Source organism: Rana temporaria, chromosome 3 (assembly GCF_905171775.1).
Source record: "Rana temporaria chromosome 3, aRanTem1.1, whole genome shotgun sequence".
In the NCBI taxonomy this organism is placed as follows: domain Eukaryota; kingdom Metazoa; phylum Chordata; class Amphibia; order Anura; family Ranidae; genus Rana; species Rana temporaria.
The window spans coordinates 372151295-372172998 of record NC_053491.1 but is presented as its reverse complement, the minus strand read 5'-3'; the positions used below and the strand labels follow the sequence as shown (position 1 = coordinate 372172998).

Sequence of the window (21704 nt, the reverse complement as noted above, 5' to 3'; positions counted from 1 at the left end):
CTGGTCATGAACCTGTGGCTGGTTTTCCTTCCTTGGACCACTTTTGGTAGTTCCTGACCACTGGACGCCAGGGACATCTCACAAGACCTGCCGTTTTGGAAATGCTCTGACCTAGTTGTAGCCTTTACAATTTTGGCTCTTGCCCATTTTTTCTGCTTTTAACACATCAACTTTAAGGACAACATGTTCACTTGTAGCCTTATATATCCCATCCACTTTCAGATGCCATAGTAATGAAATAATGTTATTCACTTTACCTGTCAGTGGCCATAATGTTACGGCTGGTCGGTGTGTATGGGCCATAATAAAAATGTCTTTAACAAGACAACATTTATTTCTCTTAATTTGGAGGTTGTAAAATCTTACTAAGAATACTGTTTACTCTGAAGTATTATTTTATAATAAAGTCCCATGACTACTGACGCTGAAGTAAAACACTGTTCAAAAAAGCAACACTTTAGGTTATTCCAATGAAATTAGAGAAATAGCAGCACATGTTTGTGGTTGTTTTGGAGAATGTTTCATCATTATTTTCCAGAGGTAGAAGCGACTCCATTAGTAACAGTAAAAATAGCGATCTCTCCGGAGAGATTACGGCTCAATTCCCTTAGGACAGTCAGTGTCACCAGTCGCAGGATAATGAGTGTTAAGTCGCCCTTGCCACTCCTGAATGTGCGGTTCTGTATTATCAGTATTATAAGGACTGTGACTGAGACACGGATGTATTATTGCTGGCTCTGTATGGAGGACGAGTAGGGGCACCAGAGGCCTAGGACTGTGGAAGTGACACATGTGAAGGTGAGATGTCTGAGACTTGCTACCTTAATGATAAGCAAGAATGGGGAGTCGCAGTCTGTAATTGTTTTTTTCAACCATTGGTTTATTTTGTGTTGATTTATTCTGGAGTTGTGTTATTTAACTCCAGCCCTCTGTGCCTGTTATCATGGTGGTGCTAGTAAGTTGAGTTTTCACAGAGGTAGATGTAACGAGAATTGTCCGATTGCCGTACCCGACACCAAACCTTTTCACAATTCTAATCTCATAAAACCTGACTATGGTGCATTTATATCAACTATCCGAAATACCCTAAAACCTAAGGTAAAGCAAATGCAGCTTCTGCAGAAAACAGGTTTAATTCTATGGCCAATAAACAGGGAAGAACTGGAATTCAAAAGAACCCGTAGCAGAGAAATACCCCACCACCTTAAGCTAGTGATGTTTGGAAACCTCCTTTTATGTTGGTGGTCAGTGGAAATCTCCCCCTTTTACTTCTTAAATTGATATTCCGGACAAGCTTCCCCTCATAATAAAAGTCACTGGAAAGCCCTCTTTTACATAGGTGGTTTTTGAAAAGACCCACCTGCTTTGTCGGTCAATGAAAGTCGATCCCCCCCCCCCCCCCCCTGGTAGTGAAGGAAAGCCCCTTACATTACAGGTCAGTAAAAAGCATCTTCCTTACAGTGAAGGCCAGGAAAAAAAAAACTGGATATTAGTGGACAGTAAATCCCCACCCCCCTCACCTTATACTGGTGATCAAGGAACGTGCCTACTAATTAGATCAGTGAAATGCCCTCTTTTTACATGGTGGTCGGGGGTAGGTCCACACGCTTTATATTAGTTAGTAGGACCTCTCCTATATGTTGGCGGTCAAGGAAACCCACCCCCTCCCCCAACACATACACACTGGTGGTCAGGGAAAGCTCCATCTCATAATCTACGTAGGTCACCCCTGTACCTTTGTTGTCTGTGAAAAGATTACCCCTGTACCTTGTTGTCAGTGAAAGTTATTTCTTATAGTGATAGTCATTGGCACAAGTTACTGACCTTTAAATTACTGATCTCTAAAATGGTGGGATGCAGTCCTAGCAGTGTCAGAATAGCTTGGGGGTCTCCTATGAAGAAGGCTCTCCATATTGACTGGTACTATGTTGGACCTAGCAAGCGAATCCCAATTAAAACCTAGACTGCCATTTATCAAGCCAGGTCCACTTGATAATACCGTTTTCAGCAGTTTACCCAGAATAGAACTGGTACCCCCTCCAGTCCCCACAGCATCTACATGGACTGGTGTGGTGTCAGTTATGCCACTGGATGAGGCACAGGACATGGGTGTGAGTAGGGAGGGCCCGAGCACATTATGTAGTGTTTTCAGTACCGTTTGACTCTTGTTATCTGCATGGAGGTTGTACATTTTAGCTGTGTTTGTGTACACCATCTTTCTCCTAACATACAAAAATATCCTGAAACTGAATGGGCCAGATTCAAGAAGCACTTGCGCCCACGCAACCATAGGTTGCGCGGCGCAAGGGCTTACTTGCTCCGGTGTAACGAGTGCTCCTGATTCAGGAACCTCGTTACACCGACTGCAGCCTAGGATGTGACAGGCCTTCTTATGCCTTCACATCCCAGGCTGCATTCTTGCGTTGGCCGCTAGGGGGCGCGGCCATTGTGATTGGCGTATAGTATGCAAATATTGCGTGATTCTACCTGAATCTGGCCCAATGTGTTTGCCCTAAAAGGTCAATTGGACTGTAAGCTCCTCTAGCTAGGTTCTGCATACAGAATATAAATTATGCCAAACAGCAGTTCTGAATAGGTTTTTGATGTTTTCATCCAAACTCTTTAAACTGTGTAATATGGAGTTTATTCCATTGTAGTCATTGATGGTAAATTAAGGAATATTAGCGAGAGATTAAAGGGTAACAAGCACATCCCAGTCAGGTGGATAAGGATTTATCAGTGGTGATGAGTGTATGTTAGTCAGTGGCGGTGTGTCCATATAGGGCGCAGGAGTGCCGCCCCCTCTCTTCTGCACCGCTCTATCATCAATAGATAGATTCATGCATTGCTTGTTGCCGCCCCCTATTCAGGTATCCGGCCCCCTGTCAGGCGCCGGGCATCTGAATTATAGCGGCCGGGGTGTTTTTGTAAGTGCCTGATTTGAGCCGTCGGCTCTAATAGGCTTCCAAATTGGTAATCAGCAAACACAATGCTGTGCGTTCCCTGTTTACATAGTGTTGTCGATCCGCCTCGCAGCCAATCGGGTGCACCGGGTCTGGTTACCCTGTCACCTGATTGGCGGAAGCGACAGGCGCTGTGATTGGATGCCTATCAGGCATCCAATCATAGCAGAGATGACAGGAAGAGGATGGGAGAAGACATGGAGGACCTGGAGTGTGGAGGACAGTGCAGAGACAGGTAAGTGCCGGGCGGGGGTGCACACTGGCAGCATTTGATGGGGCACACTGGCGGCAATTGATAGGCACACTGGCAGCATTTGATGGGTACAGTAGCTGCGTTTGATGGCACAGTGGTGGCAATTTATGGGCGCAGTGGCTGCGCTTGTTGGGCACAGTAGCTGCGCTTGATGATTTTTTTTTTTCAGTTTGCGCCCCCCCCCCCCCAAAAAAAATTTTTGGAGCATCAGCCGCTACTTATGTTAGTGTAGTGTGGATCTTTCTGCTCAAGTAAAGAGGTTTCCAAACTAGCCCATGGGCTAGATCCAGCTCACTACAAGATTTTATCTAGCCTGTGACTAGAGTCAGTGGCATATCCTCAATGTGCACATATTGTGGAATCAGATCAGCAGAGGCTGCCTATGATCTTTTCTTCATCCTTCTTTAACCACTTCCATACCAGGTACTTACGCACCTTCCCGCCCAAGCCAATTTTCAGCTTTCAGCACTGTCGCACTTTGAATGGCAATTGCGCGGTCATGCTACACTGTACCCAAACAAAATTGGCGTCCTTTTTTCCCCACAAATAGAGCTTTCTTTTGGTGGTATTCGATCACCTCTGCGATTTTTTTTTTTTGCGCAACAACTAAAAAAAGGCTGAAAATTTGGAAAAAAAATTACGTTTTTATTTTTTTCTGTTAATTTTTTTGTAAATAAGTTTTCTTTTTCAATTACGGGCACTGATATGGCGGCACTAATGGGCACCGATGAGATGGCACTGATGGACATCGATGAGGTAGTACTGACGGGCACAGATGAGGTGGCACTGATTGGCGGCGCTGGTATGCGACACTGATGGGCACACATAGGCGGCACTGATGGGCACACATAGGCGGCACTGATGGGCACACATAGGCGGCACTGATGGGCACACATAGGCGGCACTGATGGGCACACATAGGCGGCACTGGGCACTCATAGGCGGCACAGATGGGCACTCATGGGCGGCACTGATGGATACTTATGGGTGGCACAGATGGGCACTGATAGGTGGGCACTGGGCATGGATGGGCACTGTGGGGTGGCACTGATGGACACTGGGGTGGCGCTGATGGACACTGGGGTGGCGCTGATGGACACTGGGGTGGCAGCACTGATTTTTGCCAGGTTGCCAGTCAGTGCCCATTTGTGGGCACTGACTGGCATCTTTTTTTTTTTTCTTTATGCTTTTTTTTTTTTTTTTTCTGTCATTTTTTTTTTTTTTTTTTTCTGTCATTTTTTTTTTTTTGCCCACCCTGGTGCTCCAGGGTGGGCATCCCTGGTGGTCCAGTGTGGCGATCCGAGGGGGGGCTGCGCTGATAAACAATCAGCGCTAACCCCCCCTGTCAGGAGAGCCGCCGATCAGCTATCCTCTCCTCGCGTCTGTCAGACGCGAGTGAGGAAGAGCCATCGGCGGCTCTTCCTGTTTACATCGTGATCAGCCGTGGTTGGACACGGCTGATCACGTGGTAAAGAGTCTCCGCCGGAGGCTCTTTACCGAGATCGGAGATGCAGGGTGTCAGACTGACACCCCGCATCACCGATCGCCGCGATGCGCGCCCCCACGGGCGCGCGCGGCATGAAATCCTGCAGGACGTTCTAGAACGTCCTGTCAGGATTTCATAACCACTTCCCGGACGTAAATCGGCCATAGGCCGGGCGGGAAGTGGTTAAGGAGAACCCTGATGTAAGGGAAGACCCTGATGAAATGGGGGCTCCAATAGGGACACTGATGTAAGGGGGGATTATGATGGGGATCCTAATATAGGGGGACTCTGATGGGGCCCCTGATGTATGAGGGATACTGATGTAAAGAGGGACTCTGATGGGGGGACTAATTTATTAAACTGATTTATTCTGCCAGCAAATATTTGTAAAATATACTATGTGGCCCTTTTTACTGAAAAGGTTGGAGACCCCTGCTCTAGTACAAAGTGAAGTCTGTTATCTTGTGTTTTATGGGGTAGGTATTTGGCTCTGTTACTAGATTCTCTGGCATGTTTTACATTGCAGTTTGTCATTTTTAGAACCGGTTACTTCAGTGTTTACTGTCCATTAGGGTGTGCAATCCTAGGCATCTTTTACTGTCGTATTTGATCTGGGATGCAACTTTGGATGGGTGTCCCTTGGATGCAACTCTTTGACCAATTATAACAGGCAACATTCACACATATAACATTTAGGTGCGACTTTCATGTGACTTTTGAGGGTTTACAATGCAGCCTATGGCACTGAAGTCACATGAAAGTCGGATCACAGTAGTGCAGGAACCTTTTTAAAGTTGCTGCAACTTTGAGTCGCACATATTTGAATGGTTGTCATCAGGCCCGGATTTATTCCCTTTGCTGCCCCAAGGCCGGGTCCTTCAATGCCGCCCCCGTCTGCGCAGTACAGGGGGGACATTATTCGCAGGGGGACTTTTTAGGCAGGACACTGGGAAGCAGGGGTGTGCTGCTGTCGAATATGACATTGAGAGGCCGTGGGTGCTGCTGCAGAAAATGACATTGGGAACCGGGGGTGGGGGGATGTTTGCCGAAAATTACATTGAGGTGGCCTCCTCTTCCCTCTGTTTTCTCTCCTCTCACCATCCGTGACATGACGGGAGGGACTCCCGAAATGAAAGTGTCCTCTCCTCTCAGCTGCAGTGCCGCCCCTGCACCTACTGCCGCCCCGAGGCCTGGCCTTGTTGGCCTTGTCTGGAATCCAGCCCTGGTTGTCATTGAAAAACATGGGGTGTGACTTGTTATGCAGCTTTAGTGTCCAAAGTCACACAATGAGTGTGAATGGAGCCTTATACAGCCTTTGGCTGTGTTTGCCTCCTGTCATTTGCCTGTGCTTTGTGATTTTGATGGTTCCATCAATTGGATACATTTAATAAAGACTCAATTTTGAAGTTGTCATTTTTTATTTTTACTTTATTATAACCATAATAACATCTTGAAAAAAAAACAGGACTGCAACAGAATGAGGACTAAGCACAAAAGCTAAAATCTCATTAAAGGCAAACCAATATAGGATGAACACTGACTGCTGATGGAGCAGAGAAATTGAGACAACCCGTGTTTTCTTGTTTTCCTTGACCATCCATAGGCCTTTTTTTGCCCTCATTTTCAGTGTTTATTGTTACACCTTCCTGAGACTCCACAGGCCATAAAATATAAAATGATTGTGGAGTTGAGGCTCTTTCATGGAAATTGATGTAATAATAATTAGCATGAGACGAATCGATTGGGCTTTGAAGGATACATCCCCTGGGAATCAGCCTTGTCAGGATTAGACTCAGATTCCCTTTAATATCGAGTTAATTAAAGGCGGAGCATCGGAGCAGCACAGCATCCTTCTCGTATTTTATAATGACCGACCTGACTGACTGACATCAGATTATTGATCCTGGGAGAAGGTAATCCATTGCTGATTCAGTTTTTGGTTAGATCTGTGAAGGTGAAATGGGGCCCCTTTTAGAAGACAATATCCATCATTTGTCTCCTGGTTGATCTGAGCCGGCAGCAGAGTGAATCGCCATCCTCTCCACCCTGATGCAGATTACAGATCCTGATAACGTTGCTGCACTGGCCAGCTTGTAATTATCCAGAGAAGCCTCTTGATACCGTTCAGGCTCTTTAAGCTCAGATTATATTTTTAATTGGCACTGAAAAGAGAATGTTTTCTGAGAGCATTTTTATGTCTGTACACAAGTCCGTACACAAGCTAAAAGTTTCTCTCCAACTCAAGGTCAGAAAATCATTTTTATTGTCACATGTGGGGTGTAGAAACCCCCTGCCCCTGTGTGGCAGTTGGTGCCCTTCCTGCACGTTGGTGAAGCTGTAGAAAAGTTTTTTTCAGCAGCTGTGATAGAGTGGGAAAGGGTTGGGGTGGGGTTTAGGAGGAAGGGGGTGTGGTTTTATATCAGCACAAATATGTATTAATAATTCATTGGTTTTCAGGTGTCCAACTCCACCCAGATGTACAGAGACAGCCTCTGAGCAGCTGTGCAATGGCACTGACATGTGCAGGAGTCCTATACATCGAAAGTCTAGGGGCTAGATTCTCAGAAGAGATACGATGGTGTATCTCAAGATACACCGTCTTATCTCTGTTTTTGGCCCCGGGTATCTATGCGTCTGATTCCTAGAATCATTTACGCATAGATACGGCGTAGATCCGACAGGTGTAAGTCACTTACACCGTCGGATCTTCGATGTAATTCTACGCTGGCCGCTAGGTGGCGTTTACGTTAATTTCTCATTTGACTATGCAAATGAGCCTTATACGCCGATTTCCGAACAATTTTGCGCCGCCTCGTCGTCGTTTCCGTAAGCATAAGGTTACCCCTGCGATATGAGTGGTAACCTTACGCCAGTCCGCCGTATGCCATGTTAAGTATCGCGTCGGGTCAGCGTCGTCTTTTTCCGTCGTTTTACTAAGTCGTTCGCGAATAGGACTTTACGTCAATGACGCTCACGTAGGCTTCATTGACGTTTTGTGTCGTGAGCTGGAGCATGCGCACTGGGCTACTTTGAATTACGCAGCCATACGCCGGGCCATTTACACTACGCCGCCGCAAATTACGGAGCAAGTGCTTGGAGAATACGGCACTTGCTCCAGTAAGTTGTGGCGGCGTAGTGTAAATGGCTTACACTACGCCACCGCGGATTCTATGTGAATCTGCCCCTAGGTCACTATATACTGGCGATATCACTGGCCATAGATAGGATGATTGTTTGCCAAATATGATGAAAGATTTGATAACTTTTATAATAATTAGGAGAAAGGTTGCACAGTGGCCAACAGATGCTGATATTGGACAAACTTAGACTTGTGCACAACGGAAAAATTTGTTTAGTTTCGTTTCTTTTCCATCCTGTTGATTCATAATCATTCGTAATTTTGCTAAACGGGATTTTTCGTGTTAGGACTAATTCTTATTTTCGCGAGCATCATTTTTCGTTGAATCGGAATGACTCGTATTAATGTAAGCCTTATTTTTTGTTGATTTATAATTCGTACTTTCGGTAGAGTACATTGTTTTTCGTTGATTCGTAACTTTTTTTTTGGTTCGTTGATTCGTAATTTTCCCTGTCTCTCTCACAATGGCACTGCCTAACATGCTTCGAATGGATTTGTACTTTTCTAAATACATTGCAGTTATTTGTAACGATTCGAAATCTCGTATTATACTTTCGTTTTTGACATGCGGCTATAGCCTCCGCCCCTGTACACCATTTTGAGAGGGAGTTGAGCACGGTGAGGGAGGAGCAGAGAGTGTTATTTTTGGATATGTGGTTGGGATCACAGCAAGTCGACTTGCTGTTGAATTAGGCCGCATTAACGCAACAACGAATTATGCCAAGGGCATTTGGGCATTCGCTATTTGCGATTATAATTTATTTCGGATTTGGTTTTATTCGTAATTGCTTTGTTCGGAAATTCGAATGCTTCCGAACCTCCGAAAGTTGCTAAATTCGTCCGAATTTCGATTCGTTACGAAATGGAATTGCACAAGCCTACAAACTGGACAGATGAAGGTTACCAATCAAATGATGCCATGAGGGGAGATGGCAAATGGAGGCACCACCTTAAACTGAATGACAAACAGTTTCCATTTAGATTTTGAATAACAATAGTTTGTATTTTTCACTGTTGTCACACTGCTGATCCTCTCTAGATTCAGCACTTTACTTGTCACTGAGAAGGGAAAAGTATGCAGCAAGACAAATCACAGATACTGATTTGCATACTCCTTCCAAATGAAACTACTCAATCCAGTGGATCAGTATGACAGTGCTGGTGACTCTGTTTCATGACAGGTTTCTTTTAAGAACCTAATAAATTCTCATTGCAATTATAATGTAACTCAAAATTTACTGCAGCCGAATACCCCAGTAATGACTCTACAGACCACATTTATTCACGATTAGTGTTGTGTGGTCACAGGCAATAAGCTCAATTCACAAAGATAATTATCTTTATTTTCAGTCACGTGACTGACATCCTTAAATGTAATTTTAAGTACATTTTTTGGAAATAACAATCCTTATCCTGGCGTGAATTGGGTTTAAGTAATGTACTTGGTATGTGAACACTGCACACCTAGGCTGGACAATATAAAGACATGGTGCCTCTCTCCATCAGGTGGCGCTGTTGTAGCAGACCTAGAATTGCAGAAATTAAAGTTGAACACTATAGGGCTTCTTTATAGGGCCTGGAAATTGAATTTTTTCCCAGTTTGTTTGATGGGATTTTGCAGTTCTGTTTAAGCTGTTTATAAAGTCCTTCCAGCTTTTTTTTTTTTTTTTTTTTTCTTCTTTTTTACTTTTTTTCTCCTTGCTTTCACATTTTGCCTGTCTTTTGTCCATTTTACCATTTCTCCACAATAAAAGGTACATTTGTTTTGGGTCAGTTGTATTCTTATTTTTTTTATGTGTTCTGTATCTAGGTGTTTTTAAAGCAATCTTCTTATTTTTTTGAAGATGCAGTAAATGGGGAGAAGGTGTATGATGAATAAGAATGAAGTCATTAAAAGAGGTTTCAAAGACTCTTTTTACATTAACGCAAACTTTGGCAGATTAATTGCTGGCGATTCCAACAACAGATGGACGGAGTGAGGAGAAGAGCAATTATTCTAATTGTAATAAATGGATTTCTGTCTCTCCCAGTCTTTTTCTCCATGACTTCCCATGGACTGAAGACAACCCTCAGCGTACAATGTGGTACCCATAATGCAATACCAGCACACTATGTAGTCATTAACCCTGGACTTAAAGTGTAAGTCCAATCAAAAATTTTAATTTTAATCTTGGATAGAGGGGGGAAGAATTAGAACCCCTGTCAGGCCTTAAGCTGGCCATACATGGGTTACATACAGTATAGGTACATTATACATGGGTTAGGTTTTTTGTTTTCATTCTACTAGGGGTCAGTAAAAGAACTGACCCAATTTCCCCATCCACACATTGGATTTGGATGGGGGAATCCTCCCTGATGTGTCATTGTATTCTGACAGGAGGAGACTCCCCTGCAGTCAGAATACACAGATCAGGGATGTGGCACTGATCGAGGGAGAAAACACGGATAGGGTAGTTGAACATAAGTAAATCGGTAGATCGACTTATCTTCAACCACAGTGGCCACATAAGGATTGAAATTTAGCCAGTCCCTTCTGAGCCGTCCTAATTTTAATCCATGCATGGCCACCTTTACTGCTATTTGGGGCTCTGTTTCCCCTCACTTCATGTCACAGTGACAACAATGTTACCAGACGGGAAGTAAAAGAAAATCTGAAACAGAGACACAGACATAAAAAAGGGTTTCTAGCCTTCTGTGACTCTATTAAACAATTGTTCTTGTTGCAGACAGGAAATGAGGGGAAATCTCTTCACCCTCTTTTTTTTTGCTTTTCTAGTGCTATGGTATCGAGACATTCGCAGGGCAGTAAAACGTGGTAGCCTTTTTATACTTGGAAGAGTGGATTAGTGAGCGGCTGAACAGCACACTTGTGCACAGCAGGTTGTTATTGTCAGCAGTAAAACTCAACAGAAGTTCTAATTACTGTATTTATTGGTGTAAAACACTCACTTTTTTACCCTAACAATAGAGGGTAAACTGTACCTGTGTGTTATACGCAGGGGGCTATGGAAAGTTTATTTCCTGAAACTTCCCTCTTAGACCCCATACACACGATAGAATCCATCCGCTGAAAAATCCCAGCAAATGGGTTTCAGCGGACAGATCCTATGGTGTGTACACTCCAGCGGATCTGTTTCCGCGGATATTTCTCCCCTGGGATGGATTCCAGCAGATCGAATATTTGCTGACATGCCAAACAAATCTATCTGCTGGAATCCATCCCAACGGATGGATCCGCTGGTCTGTATAGACTCACCGGATCCATCCGTCCGAAGGGATACCCCGCATGCGTCGTAATGATTCGACGCATGCGTGGAATTCCTTATATGACAGCGTCGCGCACGTCGCCGCGTCATAATCGCGGCGACGGCGCGACACGTCATCGCCAGAGGATTTCGGCGCGGATTTCAATGGGATGGTGAGTACACTCCATCGCATAGAAATCCGCGGAAATCCTCGAGAGGATTTATCCGTGGAAACGGTCCGCTGGACCGTATCCGCGGATAAATCCTCCCGTGTGTATGGGGCCTTAGAGTTAGGGTGCGTGTTATATGCCTGTGCGTGTTATATGCCTGTGCGTGTTATACGCCGATAAATACAGTATTTCCCACTTTACTCTGAAATGAAAAAATGTTTCAGATACATTTCAGCTTGGTCGTACATGGACTGAAATTCGGCCGGTTCAGCAGGGGCTGCCTGAATTTTGATACCTGTGTGACTACATGTTGGTCTCATTGTTGCCCATCTAGTGTACCTCTTGTTGATTTCATTAACACCAAAGCAGCTAAAACTGATTAACAATCCCCTCTGCTACCTAACTGACCAGATCAATAGCCCAGAAGTTTAACTACAACCAGCGCATGCACTTTTACATCTGCAGAAGGGCACGGACAGGCAAATGGGCATACAGGTACGTCCCATTAAATCTGCTGCCGTGTTGGCGCGTGCACGCAAGCTCCGTGACCGTGGGACCCGCGTACTCAATGTCTGCTGGTGTCCCGCGATCGTGTCACAAAGCGGCAGAGCGGAGAGAGGCCAGTGTAAACAAGGCATCTCTCTGTTCTGCCTAGTGACAGGACACTGATCGTCTGCTCCCTCTCATTGGGAGCAGTAATCAGTGTCATGTCACAGTAAACCCCGCCCCCACACAGTTAGAGTCACTCCCTAGGACACACTTACCCCCTTCCTAGCCCCCTAGTGGTTAACCCCTTCCCTGCCAGTCACATTTTTACAGTAATCGGTGCATTTTTATAGCACTGATCGCTGTATAAATGTAAATAGTCCCAAAATAGTGTCAAAAGTGTTCGATGTGTCCGCCATAATGTCGCAGTCATGATAAAAATCGCTGATCACCACCATTACTAGTAACAAAAAAATATTAATAAAATGCCATAAAACTATCCCCAATTTTGAAGACGCTATAACTTTTGCACAAACCAATCAATAAACACTAATTGCGATTTTTTTTTTTTCTTACCAAAAATATGTAGAAGAATACGTATCGGCCTAAACTGAGGAAAACACGTTTTTTATATATATTTTTGGGGGATATTTATTATAGCAAAAAGTAAAAAAATATTTTGTTTTCATAATTGTCGCTCTATTTTTGTTTTATAGCGCAAATAATAAAAACCGCACAGGTGATCAAATATCACCAAAAGAAAGCTCTATTTGTGGGGAAAAAAAGAACGTCAATTTTGTTTGGGAGCCACGTCGCACGGTCGTGCAATTGTCAGTTAAAGCGATGCAGTGCCTAATCGCAAAAAGTGGACCGGTCATTTGGCAGGCAAATTCTCCAGGGCTGAAGTGGTTAAGGACCAGAAGGATTTACCCCCTTAATGACCAGGCCGTTTTTTACGATACGGCACTGTGTCGTTTAACTGACAATTGTGCGGTCGTGTGACGTTGTACCCAAACAAAGTTTTCCCACAAATAGAGTTTTATTTTGGTGGTATTTGATGACCTCTGTGGTTTTTATTTTTGAAGACAATACAGACAATTTTGAAAAAAAAAAAAATGTTTACTTTGTGCTATAATAAATATTCAAAACAAATGTTAAAAAAAAAATTCTTCATCAGTTAAGGCCAATATGTATTCTACATATTTTTGGTTAAAAAATCACAATAAGCAAATATTGATTGGTTTGCGTAAAAGTTATAGCGTCTAGATCAGTGGTTCTCAACCTGGGGGTCGGGACCCCCTCGGGGGTCAAATGATGATTTGCCAGGGGTCACCAAATCCTTGGCTGTTCCTGAAGCTCGCACCGCCCTCCCAGCCTTTTTGGGCTATCCCTGGAACCTGTGGGCACCCAGTTGAACTGTTCCTGGAGCCTGCGGCCGCCCACTCAGCCTCTTCAATTCACGCCATGGCTGTGAGACTGAGACTAGAGGTCAGCTAACTGGTGAGGAATGTGAAGTGGGAGGGGCTGGAGGAGACCTCCGATTTTGGCATAGGTGTCACTGCTGTGAGACACCACAAAGTCGGAGACACAGTGAGTAACACTACCTGTGATTATAGTTGCTATTAAAAGTCCCCACTACAGTTCTCAGATCAGCAGATGACCTTGATGAAGAGCACCTATGTTGGCTGATCAGAACTCCCCCCAGCACTGACACTCATCCCATTCCCCCCCACCCCCCCACCAAGGAGTAAGAGAAGGAAAAAAATAGAGAATACATGGAAGGGGGAGGAACAAAGAAAAATGGAGAGAAAGAACAAGAAAGATGGCTAGAGAGGGGGATGGGGAAAAAAAAAACAATAAATAAGGATAGAGAGAAATAAAAGAGAAAGAAAGGAGAACAGAGAAAGAGTGGTACATCCTAAAATGTACCATAAGGGGTTTTAATACTGTATGAGTGGAAGGGACTCAGCAAGTGCTAAATATCCATGGGTTAAGGGCGGAAAATACTTGTCTTGCCTTGGGTGCTGACAACCCACACTACGAAAATAATTTTACTGTTAGGGGTCCCCACAACTTGGGAAATTTTATCAAGGGGTCACCGCACTAGAAGGTTGAGAACCACTGGTCTAGATTTATGTCATTTTTTTTTAGCTAGTAATGGCGGTGATCAGCAATTTTTAGCGGGACTGCGACATTACAGTGGACATAACAGACACTTTTGACACTTTTTTGGGACCATCATAACAGTGATCAGAGCTAAAAATAGCCACTGATCACTGTATAAATGACACTGGCAGAGAAGGGGTTAAGTGTGTCCTAGAGAGGCGTTTCTAACTGTGGGGGGAGTGGATTGACTGAGAGAAGAGGGAGATCATTGTTTCTGTTCACTAGGAACAGACGATCGCATTGTACTCCCCTGACAGAACAGGTATCTGATTTTTTTACACAGGCAGATCCCTGTTCTTTCTCTCTGAGGAGCGATCGCAGGTAGCCCTGCGGACTTCACGGCTGCCCCGTTGTGCTGTGGGCACGCGCCCACATTGACTCTTGCAGGAGACGACATATGGGTACATGGTTTCACACAATAGGACTGCCCTGCCGCAGTATATATGCCTTTGGTTAATTGACTTGATGCTATACTCCTGATTGTTCCTTTTTTTTGAGCAGTGTATATCATCTCCATATACACAAACATACTGTACCTTCTTTCTTTTTTTTACATACATGTGCATTCTCCATATACATACATGTACCTTCTCCATTAACTTAGCTCTACTTTCTCCATGTGCATACATATATATTGTCTATATACATCCATGTACCTCCTACATATAAAGTACTGTTTCCATATATATATATATATATATATATACACAGTATATATATATATATATATATATATATATATATATATGCACCTTCACCATATACAGTACATGGCTCTACTTTCTTCATATGCATACTCATACCTACTTAATATACACACGTATCTTCTACATATACGTACATGTAATTTTTCTATATACGTAGCTATAGTTTCTTTCTATTCACACATGCACCTTCTAAATATACATACATGTACCTCCAACATATACATAGCTCTACCTACTTCATATACACACGTGCTGTCTCTAGATACACATATGTACTTTCTCTTAATACATACATGTACCTTTTTCATATGCATATATACCAGGCCCTCAGTATACACACATGTACCTGCCTATACATAGCTCCAAGCTCCTCCGTATACCAGTGTTAATTTAGTTGACTAAAATATTTTCGTCTACTAAAATACGACTAAAACTGAAACAATTCAGATGACTAAAATACAACTAAAACTAAATTGGCATTTTAATCAAGAGACTATGACTAAAACTACATCGAAATTTGACGTAAAAATTAACACTGCACTCACATTAGGATAAATAGGGGGCATCTACTAAGCTGTTGAAGGAAAAAAAGGCTTTTCATATTTACTGTGGTTTTCTTAATATATTCAGGTAATGTGTGCAATGGCATTACAGCCAACAGAGTTTACAGTTTTCTTTGGGGGGTTTATTTTAAAGTTGCATTTCTGGTTGTCAAAAAGCAATATTTTTGTTTGTTTATGAAACTTGGTTTTTATTTATGTACCGCTAACGCCCCCCCCCCCCCCCCCCGGAGGAGTTGCTTCGGTTCCATATTCTGCCTCTCAACAGTGTAAGTGCAAGGCCAATAAGAAACAAACACGTTATGATATAACACAGAAATTGTCTTTACTGCAATATTTCTGTGGAAATGAGTAACAAATGGTAACCATATACAGTATATTCAAGTAATGCAATTGTAAAGCAATAACTGAGATTAAGAGCAATAAAGCTCAATACCATATTCCGACTGCTTTCAAGGGATTCAAAACCTGAGAATAACCCCCAAGAGCAGAGGTAAACACTTCAATATGTGAGAGCAGAGGAATGACCCTCTCATGTCAGGCCTCTCGCTTCTGTCCCCCACACCACAGGCCCAACTTTAAACACTTTATTCAAATCAAAATGTAATGACTTAACCTCCTAGATAAACTGTCCACACTGAATATGTGTGTGTGCGGGTCCATATGGCACTAGTAGCTTCAGTCCTTTTGAAGAAAAGATAAGACTTTGTGTCTTCAGCTAGCCACTTTCGTTGGTGCACTTAAACAATAGCAGGACCAAACCCCACAACTGACCCAGATTATCAAGTGAGGAAAGCAGGATCTTTCTCAGCAAGGTGAAAGGACAATGGTGTCTGTATACAGTGTCCCTGGGAATGGATGACCTTATCCTTTAGCCCTGTGGCACTACAAGTGTCAGCAAGATGACTAACAGCAATGATATCTGTATACATCGTCCATTTAACTTCTTCTGTGGTGCAGTGTCCCTGTTTCCTGCAAAAGGGCAAAGGCCCCGTCACCCAATTCTGCGGTCAAGGCCCAAACGAATGTTCTGGAACAAGTACGCTCTCCTGGCGACCCGACTGGTCATAAACTGGAATGCTTCACCATCGGTGAAGTTGCGCCTGGATGTGCACCTGAGATTCCCCTCTCTCAGGCTGGATGTTCCCACTGGGAGCGGAGGCCTAAATCGCGCAGTGAAGTCACCTGGAAGTCAGCATCTCTCTTTTAGGTCTGATCTCTTCCTCTGCCACGTGCTGTCTGAATTCTCCTCAGGAAAATCAAAATGGAGTCTCTCCTTTCTTACTCTAAAGCCCCATACACACTATAAGTTTTCCTGCTGGTTTTCTCTTCAGGTTTACCAAAACCATGTAGTACAAGGACCTGCCTGATTGCATTCAAATTGAAACGCTTAAGGTTTGACCTCATATTAGATGGTTTTGGTAAACCTGAAGAGAAAACCATCAGGAAAACTGATAGTGTGTATGGGGCTTCAGAGAATGCTGGTCTAAGTAGTTCCTGTCTCTATACAAGGCTATGGGGCCATTTTGTATGGGAACTACATTGCCCAGAATCCATTGCAGCTGCTTTTGCAGCTTGTTACAATCCCCCCTATTGGCTCCATAAACGGGCTCCTCTCCTGCACATGGGAGGAAGCAGAGAGTGGGCGGATGCCTGAGCGAGCGCCACTCGCATTACATTAGATTCAGTCAGTGAAGAGAAGGAGGGGGGAATATCCCCCACAGAGCTGACAGGCGCGCTCTCCCTGTCAGGAGAGCCTGTGTCTTAACGGAGTCCACTTGTCATAGTGGATCACCCACTACATTTATAAAGATGTTATATTTCACACTGACTAAATCTGTGTCTGTAGTGCATGTTCAAATCTTAATACTATAAATAATAACATGTTATTAGATTTTTATTCCAGTAATGATTTTGGCGGTTCTAGAGACAGGCTTAAAGTGCTTTGAAATTTTCCACATTTTGTCATGTTACAACCAGAAACATAAATGTATTTTATTGGGATTTTTTGTGATAGACCAACACAAAGTAGCACATAATTGTAAATTGAAAGGAAAATGATTTTCATTTTTTTTTTACAAATAAATATGTGAAAAGTATGGCACGCATTTGTATTCAGCCCCCCGAATCAATACTTTGTAGAACCACCTTACGCTGCAATTACAGCAATGCAAGTCTTCCTGGGTATGTCTCTACCAGCTTTGCACATCTAGACAGTGAGGTTTTTGCCCATTCTTCTTTGCACAATAGCTCAAGCTCTGTCAGATTGGCTAGAGAGCGTCTGTGAATAGCAATTTTTAAGTCTTGCTACAGATTCTCAATTGGATTTAGGTCTGGACTTTGACTGGGCCATTCTAACACATAAATATGCTTTGATCTGTAGCTCTGGCTGTATGTTTAGGGTCGTTGTCCTGCTGGAATGTGAACCTCTACCCCAGTATCAAGTCTTTTGTGGACTCTAACAGGTTTTCTTCTTAGATTGCCCTGTATTTGGCTCCATCCATCTTCCCATCAACTCTGACCAGCTACCCTATCCCTGCTGAAGAAAAACATGGTGATGATGTTGTGTTTAGGGTGATGTGCAGTGTTAGTTTTTTGCCACACATAGGCCCAGATTCACGAAACACTTACGCCGACGTATCTCGAGATACGCCGCGTAAGTCTATCTATGCGCTGTCGTATGTATGCGCCGTGCCCACAATCTGAGATACACCTGAAAATAGGCTTCTTCCGACCGACGTAACTTTCCTACGCCGTCCTATCGTGGGCACATATTTACGCTGGCCGCAAGGGGCACTCCCATTGATTTACGATTCGAATATGTAAATGAGGGAGATACGTCGATTTACGAACGTAGTTGCGCCCAGGGCATAATATACGCGGTTTGCGTAAGACTTACGTCCGGCGTAAAGTTATTCCTCATATAGGAGGCGCAGGTCATGTTAAGGAATGGACCAGGGAACACAGCCGTCGGATTTTACGTAGTTTACGTAGTACGTGAATAGGGCTGGGCGTAGGTTACGTTCACGTCGTAGGCAGTGATCCGTCGTATCTTAAGGAGTATTTCCGACGTGATTCTGAGCATGCGCACTGGGCTGCGTCCACGGGATGGCGCATGCCCCATACGTTATTTGTATCTTTATGACGCTCAGTCCATCATTTACATGGGGTCACGCCTCATTAGCATGGCTCACGCCCACTTCCACCTACGCTGGCTTACGCCGAGGAAACCCAGCATATCTTTAACAGCGAGTGGGAGCAAGTGCTTTGTGAATCCAGTGCTTGCATCTGTGCGCTCCGCTGGCGTAGCGTAAAAGAGATACGCTATGGTGGCATAAATATGCGCCGATGTATGTGAATCCGGGCCATTGCGTTTTGCTTTTAGGTCAAAAAGTTCAATTTTGCTCTCGTTTGACCAGAGTACTGTCTTCGATTCCCCTACCTGAGCTGCAAATCTCTGCATCTCTTTCAGAGTTACCATGGACCTCTTGGCTGCACCTCTCATTAATGCTCTCCTTTCCCAGCCTGTCCATTTAGGTAGGTGGCGATGTCTTGGTAGGTTTTCAGTTGTGCCATATTCTTTCCATGTTCGGATGATGGATTGAACAGGGCTCTATAAGATGTTCAAAGTTTGGGATATGTTTTTATAACCTAATCCTGCTTAAAACTTCTCCACAACTTTATCCCTAACCTGTCTGGTGTGTTCCTTGGCCTTCATGATGCTGTTTGTTCACTAAGGTTCTCTAACAGACCCTTCCCCTTCACAATTATGTGGCACTTTGTGTTGGTCTATCACAAAAAAATACCAATAAATTACAATTATGGTTTTGGTTGTAACTTGAAAAAATGTGGATAATTTCAAGGGGTATGATAACTTTTTCAAGGCACTGTAATGCATCACAATTTATTTAAACCCATTAGATATTAGTCAACTAAAATGTACTGGAGATATTAGTCGACCAAAATAGGACTAAAACAAAGCTAATTCAGATGACTAAAACTAAAATGTATTTTAGTCAAAATTAGGGCCGAGGAAATTAAAGATTAATTCCTCGATTAATCTTTAATTTTTTTGATCGATCAAAATTCTTTTGATCGATCAAAATTCTTGACGTCACCGGACAGCCTGGACGGTGAGACTTACCCTTCTGGATGCGAGCAAACTGCACCCATTGGATTGAGGTACCTTTGCATCTGTGCAGCAGGAGGATGCATCAGGCTCCATCAAGGGAAAGGGGCAAAAATAACCATCGTTTTCCTGTCCTAAGCAGTTTTGTGCAGACAATTCTTTGTGTATCTGCAACATCTGTTCCGTGCGAAAGACTGTTCAGTTCTTCGGGGTATAGTGTCAATAAAATGCGATCATGTCTGCTTCCAGAAAATGTAAACACTCTGGTATGTCTGTGTGACTGGCTAAAGTGATGCCTACTTGTCTACTATAAAGTGACTGACAGTCAATATACTAGATACGTTTTATAATTAAAGTTAAATTAACTTTCTACATTTTTCTCAAAGTTTAATAAGAAAAAATTACTTACGTCAGTGCTACAGTTTGAATTTAAAACGTATTTGTGTGAACTGTGAAGTTAAGTCATGGATTGTGGAAACTAACTAGTGTCGGGTGATTGTATATAGTGTATACCACATTTACCACTGACTAATGCAGAGTTGCAATGCAAGGAGATCAGCTAAAAGTAGTTAAATCTGTATGTGCGTTATAATTAATCAAAATTAGTCCATTAATCGATTAAAAAAAAACGATTAATCGAACACGAAAATTTTAATCAGTAACAGCCCTAGTCAAAAGACTATGCCAAAAAACGAAATTTGAAGTAAAAATTAAGGGTCCTTTCACACGAGCGGACCGTTCGTCCGTTCATTACAAGTCCGTTAACGGACTTGTAATGAATCCCTATGGGATCGCGTCCGTTAGCGGATGGAGCATCCGCTAGCGTCCGCGTCAGTCGGGGATCCGCTTTTGCGAACGGAAGAAACCCTATTTTTCTTCCGTTCGGCGGAACGGATCGGATGCAGACGGACAGACGGTCCGTCTGCATCCGATTCCCCATAGGGGAGAGCGGAGCAGAGACAGGGCGGTCTCTGCACTGTGTGCGGGGACCACCCTATCCGCCGACAGCTCAGCGGGGATCCCCGCTGAGCTTTGGCGGACACACGGAGCGGACACGGTCCGCTCCGTGTGAAAGGACCCTAACACTGCCATATACATTAAAAGTATTTACCGGCTCTACACAGCATTTCTGGTATAGTAAGTTCTTGTGTCTTCTTTGCAGAAATGGAGTTTCAGAGGACACCCCCTCCACAGCGCACCGGAAGACACATTTCCTACAAAAATTCATCATGCAAGCAGACTGTGCATCATCCTATAACTGTCCGTAAACCAGCACAGCTCCCGGGCCTGCCATGTGGAGACAAGAACCTATATGTAACTGGAATCTCTATCACTAAACTGGGCAAGCCTGCCATAGCAGATGGTGGCAGGAATAGACGTCTTACAGTACAATATGCCCATAGCAGTCATGTGACTTCAGCGCAAACCTCTGGTTGGAAGCTAAAATACATTCCAGTACAAAACATCCCTGTTATTCACACTTACAGCAGGCCATTAAAAGTAAACCTTAATGGTCATACACTCAACAGCTCCAACCCACAGGCCAAAGAGTTTGTCCAGTGCTGTGGAAAAAGGTTGCCACCAGCCATGTCCCAGTCTTTGTGCAATTATCGATTTGCATCTTACACTATTTTGTCCAAGAACCCCCCACAGTTAGAAGGTTCCTTCAATAGGACTGATGGACACAGCATTACTGGTGCCTGCAACTTTAATTGTGTGCAAAGAAAGGGGATTTCATCTGGTTATAAACAACCTTCTAATCGTTTAAAAAACAATATAAAGCCTCTTTTTGCAGATGCAGCCACACAGACCAGCAAAGCACAAATACTCCACACACAGGAAAAAGAGGATTCAAATTTGACAATGGAAAAGTCAGATGGCTTGGATCTAAGAGAAGTTTCTACAAATCTTCAGCCTCAAAACAAACAACTGGGAAGGAAGCATCCAAATAGCCCAAATCTCAGTAGGAACCTTCTTCTGCCAGATCCCCAATCAGATCCAGAATTATCCAATTTCCTAAAATCCTTAGAGAGAGAAAAACACTTTTTCAGGTCTCTTAGCCCCCCTCCAATTGTCGTAATGTCCCCTGAGCCATGGACAAGCCAAACACCCCCAGATCAGACCCAACTATCAATCACTGTCCCTACCCTACCAAGGCCAAATGTGTCACATCAATAACCAAGGCTATTACCAGAAGTACACTATCTGCAGGACCGACTATCTGCATTAGTTATATTATTTTACATTATTACCAGTAAATAATATTGACATTTACATTACATTATTATACAAGTTCAATGTTTGTCATTTACTATATCACATTTTGAAAATGTTTGCAGTTTGTCACTGTAACATAAATTACGTTCACTGTGAGGACAGAAATAAAGAGCTGCCATTGAC

At 43.5% G+C, this 21704-nt stretch overlaps 1 protein-coding gene across 1 annotated transcript; it reads left to right on the top strand.

Moving 5' to 3' along the window:
* The first annotated feature begins 586 nt into the window (after positions 1–586).
* LOC120932794 lies at positions 587–21500 on the top strand. The gene is made up of 2 exons (XM_040345502.1): positions 587–798; positions 20467–21500. Exon 2 carries the CDS (start codon positions 20469–20471, stop codon positions 21480–21482), a length of 1014 nt encoding a protein of 337 aa, XP_040201436.1. The 5' UTR covers positions 587–798; positions 20467–20468; the 3' UTR covers positions 21483–21500.
* The last annotated feature ends 204 nt before the right edge of the window (positions 21501–21704 follow it).

Coding starts and splice junctions, on each gene's coding strand:
- LOC120932794 (XM_040345502.1), top strand. CDS start 20,469: ATGGAGTTTCAGAGGACACCCCCTCCACAGCGCACCGGAAGACACATT.